Source organism: Furipterus horrens, unplaced genomic scaffold, assembly GCF_987537825.1.
Source record: "Furipterus horrens unplaced genomic scaffold, mFurHor1.1.pri manual_scaffold_4, whole genome shotgun sequence".
In the NCBI taxonomy this organism is placed as follows: domain Eukaryota; kingdom Metazoa; phylum Chordata; class Mammalia; order Chiroptera; family Furipteridae; genus Furipterus; species Furipterus horrens.
Genome location: NW_028327174.1, coordinates 34,061,298 through 34,075,157, shown reverse-complemented (window position 1 = coordinate 34,075,157; position 13,860 = coordinate 34,061,298). Strand labels below are relative to the sequence as shown.

The following is a 13,860-nucleotide window of genomic DNA, read 5'->3' as shown; positions in this document are numbered from 1 at the left end:
TCAAATTCATGTATATTATCACAAGATGATTGCTGAGTAAGAAGACAATTGCCATTAATAAAGCAATTTTTCTTCAATGTGTTTATTATACTTTAAGTATAACTAAAATATTGATCTCTTTCAAATGCTTACCTTGGGAACAGTAAAAAAAAATAAGTTATTGAAATATATACCTTTAACTAAGGTTACCTGAATAAAATGTCAGATACTTTCAGTAGTTTGAGGCTCTCTAGCAAATAACTGGTCATTTAAAAAATATCTAAATTTGTATTTATTAATGAGTTTATGGTACTTGTCTGTGAAGATATGCACTTAGGTCAGAGCTTCTTATTCTGTAATCTATGGATTTTAACAACTTTTAGGAGATTTCATGGAGGAAGTTCATAGTTGAAACTATAAGAGTTGAAAATGAACTTTCTAAAACTATGAAATTGTATGTGCAACTACATGAGTGTGTGTTTGCTGGTGCACATGCATATGTGTTTGGGAGAGCATCTGTAGCTGTCATCAAGAATATGTAATCCAAAAGGAGTATGCATTACTGGTTTAGGTTGTCACGCAGAGTTCTTATGAAAAATCATCTTAACCAAGGAAACTCTAAAAATAATTGAGTTTTTATGCAGTAATTATGTATTTTTTTCTTTTACCAAATTAATTTTGACAAAATAGGTTGTAAGTAATACAATTTTGCTTAACAATAAATACTTGTAATAACATATTTCCCATTTTTAAAGAGTTTAAGGAATAACCAAATAATATAGCTTTTTATTTGAGATATAATTGACTTATAACATTATATTAATTAGACATATATAACAATGAGTTGCTATTTGTCTATACTGTGAAATGATCACCATGATAAGTTCAGTTAACATCCATCACTGCACATAGTTTTAATTTTTTTCTTGTGATGAAAACATGTATATATTTGTAACATTTCTTTAAAAATTGGAGGTATGGGGCAAAAACCTCTCATATTCATAGATGCTTCAAATATGTATAACAATATTATTAACCACAGTCACCATGCTGTACATTACATCCCCACACTTACTTATTTTATAATTGGAATTTTGTGCCTTTTGACCACCTGCACCCATTTAAACCAAATAATATAGGTTTTAAATATTTTTCAGTTTTTTTGGTTTTTTTTTTTTTTTCTGCCTGTCCTGGTGATATTTACAAGAGCAGCCCATTACCGAAAGAAGAATATGACCATGTCAAAACTTATTCATCATCAGAGCACATTCTCCATGTATTTGTAGCTCATTTTATGTAACTTAAAAATTAATGAACTTTTGTTACTGATAATCTAGCTTAAAATAGTCCAAATCTTCTGTACTATTTTTATACTAAGTTCGAAACTTTATTATACTAGAAAGGATGCTAGAGATGCCCACACATTTTATAAAGATAGATTAAAAAGTCATTAATTACTGAACATCATTTCTTTGATTAGCCTCTTGAAGGTCAATACTATGCATTTAGTTTAAATAATTATTTAACCCTTAAAGTTTATCTTTTTAATATGACAATAAACCAAGAATATTTGAACCAAGAGAGCTTTATAAATCTAGGTTATATTTGTATTAACTAATTTCAATGCATTTAAGAATTGAACAAGTAGGCGTGAAAACCTCTTATTTTTATACATAATTAATAAGAAGACAGTGTATCTTGTTCACTGTTAGCATTGATAGATATAGATGTAGTTTGGGGTTTTGCTTTTGTTTTAAGAGACAGGTGGTATTAGTACTGTGGATGAGAATCAGGGCTCCGAAGCCGAACAGGTTGAGGTTGATTATCTCCTCTACCATTGGTTCATACAATCGCAGGAATTTATTGAGTCTATGTGCCTCAGTTTCCCCAGTTACAAAATGCAATCATAATTAGGCTTTCTGGGAGACTCAACTAAGTTAATGCATGCAAGACACTTTAAACAGTGTCTGACACAAACTAAATATTCAATAAATACTGACTATTATTCTTAGCAATTACTGTCTGATAGGTTGACTATTAAGTGTAATGTTTTCACTACTCAGTATGAATTTAATTTCAGTTGACAGGACCAAAAGTAGGCATGATAATGAGTTTCTAGTGGCCAGAAGTCAAAGATGAATGTCATTTAAACAATAAAGAAACACATTTATGTGGTCAGGTCACATATAACCTCTATTTTCAAATGAGTTCATATTTTTTAATCCTCATATTATTTAAACACAAATTTGGATATTAAGGTTGAAATGTTATTTCTCTCCAAGTGTTCATAGCAAAATTCTATCTTTAGAATTAATTAACAAGAATACATTTTTAAAAAGATATTTTGCCCTGGCCAATGTGGCTCAGTTGGGCATTTTTCCACAAACCAAAAGGTTGCAGGTTGGATGCCAGGTCAGGGCAAATGCCTGGGTTGCGGGTTTGGTACCCAGTCAGGGAGTGTGCAAGGGGCAGCTGGTCAATGCTTCTCTCTCACGTTGATGTTTCTCTCCCTCTCTTTCTCCTCCATTTCCCTTTCTCTGGAATCAATGCAAAAAAAAAAAGAAAGAAATATATTTCAACAAGGATAGATTCATTAGGCAGATCCTTTCCTCTGTCTCATGGTTGCAAAGGTGACAAAGGGAAAAAAATAAGTAAACTTATTCAAGAATATGAAAAGGTCATCAAGCTCATCATAAAAGTTTACAATTCATTTTTTATCAGTAGACTTTAGAAGTCATATATCACAGTTCTGAGACCTCTTGGACAAGATACTGAGTCTGGTCCTTACAGTTCCTTAAAGTTCCTAAAACTTGATTAAATACCTATTGCTGGTTTGTACCACTAATGCCATTGCTAGTAGACTTTCTGGATGGTCACCTGACAGAAAAAAATGAAGAGAAACAAACAGTCATTATTTCAGGCATGGTAAATGCGATCCCAGGGAATAAACCAAAAAAAAAAAAAGAAATGTACGACTTCCTTGACTGAAGACTGTGCCAGCCCCTTCACAAGCTATTCCCCATGCAGATGAACAATGGAGTCCCACACTGAAACATCTGTTAACTACATAAAACTCTTAAAGGGATTAACAGTGCCAGAGGCTGAAATGTAATCAGACAGGTGAAATAGTGATAAGACAGATATTCCTCCGTGAAATAGCCGTAACACTTAATTTATTTTTATACTGTGTGGTAACTGAGTTTATAGTACCTGTGAAATATGTTACACTCTTTAAAACGTGCTCTTCCACCTTGTAAGGTGTAGAGAATTAGAGACATGCAAAATGGGAAATTGTTGTATTTTATATTCATTTGAAATATTTTCTGATATTCTAATGAACTTAATTACATACAGTTTGGGTGTTTTTCTCTCTACTGGTGAGGCTATAGAAAGATGTGTGTAATTTTTAATTTGGGCAAGTGAAGTTCAGCTGCCAAGTTCTTGTTTGTAAACTTTGTCATCAGATGTGAAAACAGAGACTAATGTAGAAAGGTTAAAAGTGAAGCTAAAACTGTGATTGTCTGCTTTTGACCCTAGGAATAAACAAGAAGAAAGATCTGTGAAAAATGAATATAGAAGTTTTTCTATGTCTGGTATGCACATTAAACTGAGCTAATGTGTTTTATGGGCCATTCATGAAAATATCCCTTAGTTTACTGAATGAATTTGTGATTGCTCTGTGTGTGTGTTTATGCATTTGCTTATATTCATGTGTAGGTTTTAAATAAATAAGTCCAGAAATGTACCTTCACTTAGCAGGGGCTTGTAATTACTACATTATGTATATTGATTTCTAAATCCAAGTATCTTATAAACAAAGGTTCATCTGTGAAAGTATTATCTATAGAGTATCCATTCAAGACATAGTAATTATCAGGGGCATATTCTGTCATGTTTATAAGAAATAGAAACCATTTTGGGGTTTAGAGTTACAATTTCAAAGATTCTGGCAACAACACACTTTTTTATTTTTACTTTTGCTTTGACCCTATGTTCCTGGCCCCTCCCAACAAACTGATATTTGTACCATAGCTAATGTCCTTGTACTCATTAATACTCATTAAAAAATTGTATGAACATACTATGACTATCTTTGTGTTGACATTCCATTTTAAATCTGTTTTTTTAATTAGAATGACAGATTTACTAAGTATTTTTTGGATATTTTTAAGTGAGTCAAAATGTTAATATTAGCCTTAAAACATTAGATATCAAATCAGTATGATTTGTCATTTTCTGGGGTCAACATATTCTATTAACATGTCTTAAACAGAGAAGACATGTGTAGACAGATTTAATCTATTATTCTGAATATTAAATATGCACACATTTAAATATATATATTAAATGGAAACTTAATAATGTGGAATTAAGAATATACTTAGGGGAAAAGTAACTTCCTCAAAGACCTTAAGATACAGAGTTATTTCTAAGAAGAACTCGCTTTGTGGAAGTCAAAGGATTATGGAAGTAAGTAAAAGATTATGAAAAAAAGGAAAATCTTTAAATAAGACTATTATTTTTTTCATCATTCTACTATCACTTCTATTGACACTGTCTGAAAAATCAATTTAGTGCCTTTTATACAATAGATACCCCAAATATTATACAGATTGCTAGAACTGTGCCAGAGATTGTGGGGAAAATAATGAAAAAAGGAACACCCCAAATATGTTTAAATTTTAGTTATAGAATAATCATTTTTATACAAATGCACAATTATAACTAGATAAAGACTGCAAGAAACTTTACTTTGTATGGCAAATGAGGCTTAAAGTATAAAATAACGGAGTATTGACAGAAACAGTGCTTGAGATAACAAATGAAATTGGAAATATCTTCAGCGTAAGCATAAGTAAATTTGCAATATTCTTGTCTGATGTCAAAATAACCTGGGTGGCTGATGCTTCTTTAAAAAATAAGAGGGAGGAAGAAAATCGAAAGAGCACCCTACTTTAAGAGTGCCATCAAGAAGAGGTGTCTACTTAAAATCAGAATAATTAAAGTATGTGTATATATATATATATATATATGTACATATATATAAATAAAATGTTATTTGTTTAAATTTTACAATGTCATGAAGTTGAATTGCTAGAGACAACCACTACATTTAATGCTCATATGAAAATCTAAGACTTGCAAACACAATCAGAAACATAAATGAATCTAATCAATAACATAGGCTTTGTATTAGGCTACATTGCCATTCGTACTCAGTCCAAGGGACAGTATTTTCATATTTTTATTACTGTGATGAATTAATCTTTGATTCAGGTGCTAGCCTGTAAAGTTAATGTATTCTTTTCAGAAATTTCTTCCTTTCTTTACTTCTTGCAGAGTGATGTTTCATTTTTTAATGTTTCAAGCCATATAACCATTAAGAAAAGAAACTTACTGAATTTAAACGCAACTTTTATCTTTGCTCTCTTTCAGGAAGTTGATGGCAATAAAGTGATGTCTTCATTTGCCCCACACAACTCATCTACCTCACCTCAGAAGGCAGAAGAAGGTGGGCGACAGAGTGGCGAGTCCTTGTCTAGTACAACCCTGGGAACCCCTGAACGGCGCAAAGGCAGCTTAGCTGATGTTGTGGACACCTTGAAGCAGAGGAAAATGGAAGAGCTCATCAAAAACGAGCCAGAAGGTAAAGGCTGAAAAAGAAAGTTGTTTCCATCTACTTATTTTAATAGTTTGATTATAACATCTAGTTCTGTTTTTGACTTGTCCCCTCTAAGTTAAATAGGACAACATGGAAACCTAATGCTATGAGAAAGGGTACTATTTAAATCTGGTTCTTCTGTTTTTTTTTTTTTTTTTTTTTTTTTTTTAATCATCAAGTTCTGCTGTGATGTCTTATTTTCACACATGAGTAAGTTGCGATTGAGGAAAACAGACTTAAGAATAGACTGTGGCTTATTAAGTGCCTATGACAGGTGAATGGGAAGTTTTCGCCAGGAGGGGCTCCCCAGCTAATAGGAAGGAAAGAGCACTTTGTCACTGGAGTGGTTTCCTCTGTGTTCTCAAGGTGCTATTATAAACATACCTCAATTTGGCACAAACGTTGAGTACTTTGTCCAGCAAGCAACACAATCGGCATGCATCCGTTTCCCTTTTACTCCCTGTGGTCAAGGAGTCTTGTATTGTTAACACGGAGTGAGTAGTGAATTGCTTGTACGAGTACACAGATGATCCTAATAATCAATTATTATTTACTGAATGTGTTGTATGGCTTCACGTTCCTTAATTAAAACACTAATACAATATTAAGTTAGAGCTGCTAATAAAAATGTTTCATTGATTAAAAAAAAAAAAAAGGATAGAATGTGGCAGCAGAGCCCAAGAGGCCATTTTACAACTTTGTTATATTTTATAACCTTTATAAATTAATGCATCTCATACTACCCTGGTCACTAGGACTATATCTTGTATGGTCCACAATTAATATGACTAGGCCTATTGGAAATTTGAATAGTAGTGATTCTCTAACTCTCTTGGCTATCCTGAATTTCACATTTGTTCAACTTACAGGATGCCTTGCTTTTAAGATACCATCTTCTAAATCCCTTTAATAGTTACTAATAGCAGTCTTCATATGATATGCATGTGGACTAATCTTAAAATTAAAGCAAACAAACTAATAAAACAACTGATTCTAGTTGGATAATATATGCATAACTGATAGCCATACTTTATGTTACAGATGTTTTCTAAATTCTACTTAAACCTATATCCATCCAAATCATGGTCACCCTATTGCACAAAAGAACATGCTGCCTATTTCAGAGTCAGATGGAACATAAAAGCAAACAAAAAAACAGGAGCATAAAAAGACATACTTTGTACCAAAAATATATTGTATTTGTACTATATAGTACTCAGATTCATTTTTATTCTGTTATCAGGAAACTAGTAAATTAAGAATATAGCTGGTACAAAATGTGTGTTAACCAGTATATTTGGGAGTCATGTGGTAATTAAAATTTCTGGGTCTCTACCAGATGCATAGCTGAGACATGGATTTTAGTTAAAATTTATGTAATTCACATGATCTTACAGTTGGAAGGAATTTTAGAGATAATCTAGTCAAAAACTTTTTGGCTCCCATCTGGATGGAGATAAAAATGGGATTTTGAGGAGGACCCAGACAACTTTTATTTTAATATTCTGCAATTTTTTTTGGACATTATAAATACTTGTCTTACTATAACAATTGTTTACAAAACAGAAATATTAAAAGGAAGAAGATAAGAAATCACCCAAATAGTAGCTGGTCCATACTATTTCTCTTAACCTTATGATGTGTTCCTTTATCTTTCTTATAGATTCTGTTCATTTTGCATGATTAACTTTCTACTTTTAATGTTACTTTTCATCAGGCATGCTGTGATACATTCATGGGTTGACTAAAACCCACAGTTTATTCAGACATCTTTATTTTCACCGAGGGTGCGTTTTTCTGTTCTAGGATGCCTTCAAGGTTAATGCATTACATTTAGTTGGTATGTCTCCTTGGGCTTGCTTTTGGCTGTCAGTCTCTCAGCTTGTTCTTGTTTTTGATAACCTTTGAAGTTTTGAGGAATATACTTTGCAGATATATTGTAGAATGCACCTCTATTGGAATTTGCCTGGTGATTTTTCTCTTAATTAAACTGGGGTTATGGGTTTTGGGAGGAAGGCCATAAAAGTAAAGTACTGTTAAAAAGCACATCATATCAAGGGTAAATACTTTCTAGATGATTTGTAAGTGTTGGTAATGACCTTGATGAACTGGCTGATGTGGTGTTTGTCAGTTTTCTCCACTGAAAAGTCTCCCTGTCCCCTTTCCACACCACACTCTTCAGAAGAAAGATGCTATGTACAACCCATGTGTACAGAGCAGGGAGCTTTGCTCCCTGTCTTTAGATTGGAGTATCTACATGATTTATTTGGAATCCTTCTCCATGGGGGATTTATCTCTTTACCATTTATTAACTGTGTTCAGTTATTCATTTGTATAATTATAGACTTGTGGATATTTATTCTATACTTTGAGTTATAACTTAATTCTATTTTATTTTGTTGCTCAAAATGTTCAGCTTTGGCCATTGGAAGCACTTTTAATTGATTTCTATGTCACTTTGACATACAGCTATGATTATGGGTATCGTTTTTTGAGCATTTGTTTACTTTCTGGCCCTAGAAGGTGTTATGAACTCATATTACCTGTTCTATTATAGTTTTACGTGTAATGTATTTATCTCATGTTTTTATTAAGATAATACTGACTTCATAGAAGGAGTTAGGAGGTGTTCCTCTCACATGTACATTTTTAATTTGGGGTTGAGATGTGTTCCTGGTCCAGGACCAAGGCCTAGGAAGAACCAGCAATGCTGTGGAATGTATGGAGTTACAAAGTAGTTTTGGGGGATGGGTTATCTTTAGATGATGTCTTACAAGAGATTTAGTATATGACCTTGGTGTTTCCCCATTGTGTCATGTTGACTTCTGTTCTAGTGGATACACAGACTTAATTTGGAAGTTTATGACATGGCAAAGCCAAATGAATCATTCAGAATAGGAAAGAGGGCAGGAGAAAGTGACCCCCAATTTGCTTAGTAGAAGATATCCTGAGATACTGGGAATTAGGAGAAAATACTAATATCTAGTAATAGCTACTCAGGCAAAAGAGGAGAGATAGAGCATCTACAGAAGGAAGAGATGACACAAGGAGACATCACTGTTGCATGTGGACATTAGACTGTTGTCATTATTGTATTTCCTATGACTTTTTTAGTCCTTTTCTCCGTCAAATATAATAGAAGCTCAGCTCAAAAATGACTTGTTACTGAATAATATAAAGATATTGAGAAAACACAGAGATAGTCTTTATGCAAAACTGGAATATAAGTTGAACATGGCAATCATCTAAAAGCCTGAGTTCCAGAAAGAAAATTTTGGTGTAAATACAGAAACTCTAAGATACATTTTATAAGTATGCAGATTGCTTAGATGTACATCGAATATACAAAAAAAAAAAAAAAATGTAAGTAGATTCACTATTATTGATAAAGATATTTACCATGGCAAGGATGTTCAATAACTGTGACAACTGGGAGATTTATCAAGGAGCAACTTAAGTATTTGAATAAAAGGATGATTTTAATCATCAAGAAGAACATAATAGCTTTTTCAGCCAAATAGCTCAGGTGGTAACAGTGTCATCCCGATATGCCAGGGTTGCATGTTCAATCCTCGGCCTGGATGCATACAAGAAGCATGAAATGAATGTGTGTATAAGTGGAACAACAAATTGATATTGCTCTCTCTCTCTCTCTTTCTCTCTCTCTTGCTTTCTCTTTTTCTCTCCTCCCACCTTCCTCCCTCTCTATATAAAACCAATAAATAAAATTGTTTTAAGAACAGTAAGTAAAGAAATAAGATGTTGAAGGAAATTTCCAGTATTTTAATTTTGTTTACTACAAAGAGAGAAAAACAGGGAACTAAAGTCTCCCCAGCAAGTAGAAAGTTGCACTGGCTTTAAAAAGACCACTAATCAAGGAGCCTGGTTGGCGGTGAGAGTGGACACCTGACATCATTCAAGCATCAGAACAGTGACCCTGTGTACTCTACCAACAAATGATCTGTAGTTCTGTGAGGTACTATAGCAGCATCAAGCGGACAAATACTTAGGAATAAACTTAAGAAAACAACTGCAAAATCTATATTTGAAAAATTGCAAAACATCGGTACAGCTCTTGGATGGGAGCAGCAATGTGGGGATGAGGGGAGCAGAGAGAGGATGAATGAAAGTAAATGCTAAGCTCACAAATATATGCCACAGAAAACTCTTTTCTTCTCTCAAGCTATTTTTCCCATTGTTTTTCAAAGGCCATTAAAATGAACAGCAGGTTGTGATGAAAATTTCATTAAGTCATTAAGTCCCAGCTAAATCATTATGACGGTGCCATATTCATGCCTTTGCTTCCTCTCATTGAGAAGGGAGAAGAGATTTCAATAGAAAGCCGATATTATTTCCTACCTTATCCCTGCCAACAGCAAGCTAACAGACATTCAGAAGTTACAGGAGAATGGTGTGTCATACAAAAGGAGGCCACTGAGGTGAAATGCTTAGAAAGAAAATTAGATTTGCAAATGGGTTGAAAAAAAAAAATGGCTCTCTTATTCCAGCTAGCTTGTTTTTCAAGCAATTAATTAAAATATTTTAAAAGTTGTAGGGGGACATATATTGATGTATTTTTGTTTGTGTCCTTTTCCTGCCTCAGAATTTTTGCCTGTCATGACACAAAATGGTCTGCTGCTAAAGATTCTTATTTATGCAGTGGCACTTAGCTGGCATGGAACATGCTGAGGTTCTTAGTAAACTCAAAGTTCAAAATTTCTGGCTGATATAATATACTATAATATTATATTATATAATATGATATAATCCAATTAACGTTTAACTATTAGATCTAGCAGTTAAGAATGAAACTGAGTTTTAATAATATGTGACACAATCCTTATATAAAATATTGAATAAACAACTATGTATTGGGGAAAAAGGTAGCATATATTCAGTGCATATCTTGTTTTAACTATAATGTTAAGTAATTTATATGAATCACTTTATTTAATCTTTACATAAACCTTAGAACCAGGGCCACCATGTATGGCTATTCCAATTTCAGAAAGTGCCATACACAGGAACTAAATTATCTGATTCTTATTACCTCCATTTTCAGATGAAGAAACTAATGATTAAATATGTCACAGGGTGACTTGTCAGGGTCATTATTCAAAATGAAGTCAACCTTAAACTAGAATCCATGCCTTTAATCACTAGTTATACTATTTCTTCCAATTAGGAATTTTGCCGGTAATAGTTTAATGCATTTCTTTAGCACCTGTGTGCCTAAATTCATTTGAAATAATGAATAATAATGTATTCAATAATATTCTGCTAAAGTAAATTTTTAATGCCTGAATGGTGATCAAATTTCCAGAAAATTTTAAAAATTATCTCAACTTAAACAGTTTGAATTTAAAGTATACAAGAAAAAAAAGCAGAAAAAACAAAAAAAAAAACAAAAAAAACACCAACAACAAACAAACAAACAAAAACTTAGACTATATCTTAATAAAAACCTGTTTTAGAAAAATGGGAGCAAAGTAGCTGTGGTATAATAGAAATTTGGTGGAATGAAATGTAGGCACATTTTAGGGCTGTGTCCTGATTTTTAAGAGAGACTAAGGTAGAGACGCACTTGAAATTATACACCGAGTCGGTGTTAAAGTCAGAATGAGAATCCAGTTCACATCCTACAGCTCCAGATATCTTTTTTTTTTTTTTTTTTACTGTTTAGTTACATCATGGTTTTGATATTTTCCTTTTCTTGCTTTTTCAGAAATAATATCATCACCTCCTCTTACTTCTAGAGAGTTTTTCATTGTTCATTAAATTTAAACAAATCTAAGAAAACCAGATATATTAATTTAGCTAATAAAACCAAGATACACAGGTATCCACAAATACCCTGTGTTCTCGAGTCCCAGATAGCTAAGAATGGTTTCCAAAAATAAATAAGCATTTAAATTTAGGGTCAGATTCAGACTTTAACTTGATTTTCATTCAAAATTGAGGTTCATTAACTCTGCAGCTGAAAAACTTTTTAACCTTGATGAGAACTTTCAATATCTCAATTAAAAGAGAATCATTTTAGATGCAAAGATTACAACAGGCCTCCTAATTTAATTTTTTATATTAACATTTATATTGCCTTTAATAATTCTTTGGAACCACTGTTTCAGATTATAGACATGTTTACATCTTTTCCTCCTAGAAACACTACAAACTTCTTGATCCCATCTCCTGTATCTATAATTCTATTCCTCATTATCCAAGTCTAATTGCTAGAAAGAGTTATTTACACTCCTTGAGTTATTTTTTTCATCTTTTAAAGAACTGTTACTTGTCTCTATTGTTACCCTTTCTTTACTGTAATATACTTGTCCATTTATTTGTCCGTTTCTGCACCTGCGTGAAACTCCTTAAGGGTGCGAGTAGTGCAACAGTGCACACACTATTAAAAGTATTTGTTGAGAAGATGTTTAAACTGTTTCAGTGTTGCCCCCTTGGTGTTGTGGGGAAGGGAGATGAGAGACCTTAATAAGTACATGACCCTTCTGCCAAATGTTATGTAAGCTACCTCTTTTAATACCCCCAAACTCCGCAGTTGGTATTACTTCTTATCCTAAAATGAAAAACTGAGGGCCAGGAATTTGCTGTTGTTCTTGTTATATGGAGCAACTAGCATTAGACCAAAATTATTAGCCTCCACAAAACTACTTGGTATTGAACACAAAAGCATATACAATCTGACCCAACCTTTTTTCTCTTCTCTTACCTTATTTTTCCACCACATTTTAAGGTACATGTTCTCATGATATCTTATCAAACTGCCTGCACTCTGTTTAATATTACTGTCTTTTTACATGCTGTTCCCTCTGCCTAAATGGTATTTCTTGTCTTATCTACTTAATGAATTTGCATGCACCTTTTATCTGTCAACATCTTCTCTGAACACCTTTGTCAGGATTCAGCTTATGTGGACTCATCTCTGTTAGTTCTAACCACATTACCACCGTTGTTTATTTACTTTTGCTTTCCACAGTAGTAAGTATGTGAATATTGAAACAAAGCGTTCTTTGTTCAATTATCTATGCCTCCCTGCTTCCTAATCATGCACTTGGCACATAGTAGGTGATTGCATTCTTAGTGGATGAGAGTCAGCCCAGTACTTGACATTTTATTGCCTTTCTCACACCCCTCTAAAAATTGACTAGGTTTCATTTGTCTACGTCTGAGTTTACTGTCCTCTGTTCTTCATATCCTACTCAGACTCTTCCTTAACCTCCCGACCTGTTTATTTCATTCATCCTGTCTTCTCCAACCTTCATCTTATCGTATGGATATTCATACCATTATTGAAAGTTTGAGATCATTACTTCCGATTTTTTCTGTGACTTGGAGTTTAGAGTGTTGTCCTAGGTCACAAATCTAGATATTATAAGATCCAGGACACAAAACTAAAATACCCACATAATGAGAAGTTTACATTCATATTTATCTTTTAAGTAACTCTAATAATGAACATTTTTTAAATGAAAGTTTCTGGCATTGCCTATGAATTTCTGGCCATATAAAATAGTTCTCCTCCAGTGAATTGGATTGATCTATAAATACTTTTTCCAAAATTCAAAGCAATAACTGGTTCTTTAATATTGTTTCAACATAATGGAGACTAATACCCTTTTGTAGGTGTACAGAGCTGGCATGGGAGAGAAGGTTCTCATTTCGTATAATGGGCTCAAGATGGGGATAGCTTATTATTGGATCTTCCACTCCACAATCCCTATCCCCACCAACATTTGCATAATTCATCTTTGGGGGGCTGTGATAAAAGAAAAGTAACTGATTCCTTTCAACACATTGCTTCTTTCTGCATAGTCTTCCAAGGACCCTAACATGTTAGCTCAAGGGTAGTTTCCAATTAAGAATTCCTAAGTTCCTTCAGAGGATTTAGAAATCTTAGAAATTGGATGCAAAATGGTGACAATATATGCTTTTGTGCTTTTTTTGAATACATAGTCCATAATTCTTATCTGACATTCAAATCAACCCATAATGTAAAAGAGCACCTACACTGTGAGTCAATGTTTGGATTTCAGTCTTGATTCTGCCACTGATTACTATGTGATTGTGGTGTAACCTCTATATAGTTTAGTCTCTGATGAATTTTTAGGCAATAAAATAAGTATTTAACAATATATGGGAATGCTATTTTATCTATTTTGCAACATTTTGGGGAAACACAGATTTTTATTTTGAAAAAGGCTCTC

The 13,860-nt window shown here is 33.1% G+C and overlaps 1 protein-coding gene across 3 annotated transcripts in view; it reads left to right on the top strand.

Moving 5' to 3' along the window:
• The window catches only part of SOX5 (SRY-box transcription factor 5), a 941,468-nt gene that overhangs the window by 655,708 nt on the left and 271,900 nt on the right, over nucleotides 1–13,860 (top strand). For all 3 annotated transcript variants that reach the window (XM_090275485.1, XM_090275487.1, XM_090275488.1), the window contains one exon: nucleotides 5,416–5,626. In XM_090275485.1, coding sequence (XP_090131611.1) covers nucleotides 5,416–5,626 — 211 coding nt within the window. The remainder of the gene's footprint in view (nucleotides 1–5,415; nucleotides 5,627–13,860) is intronic.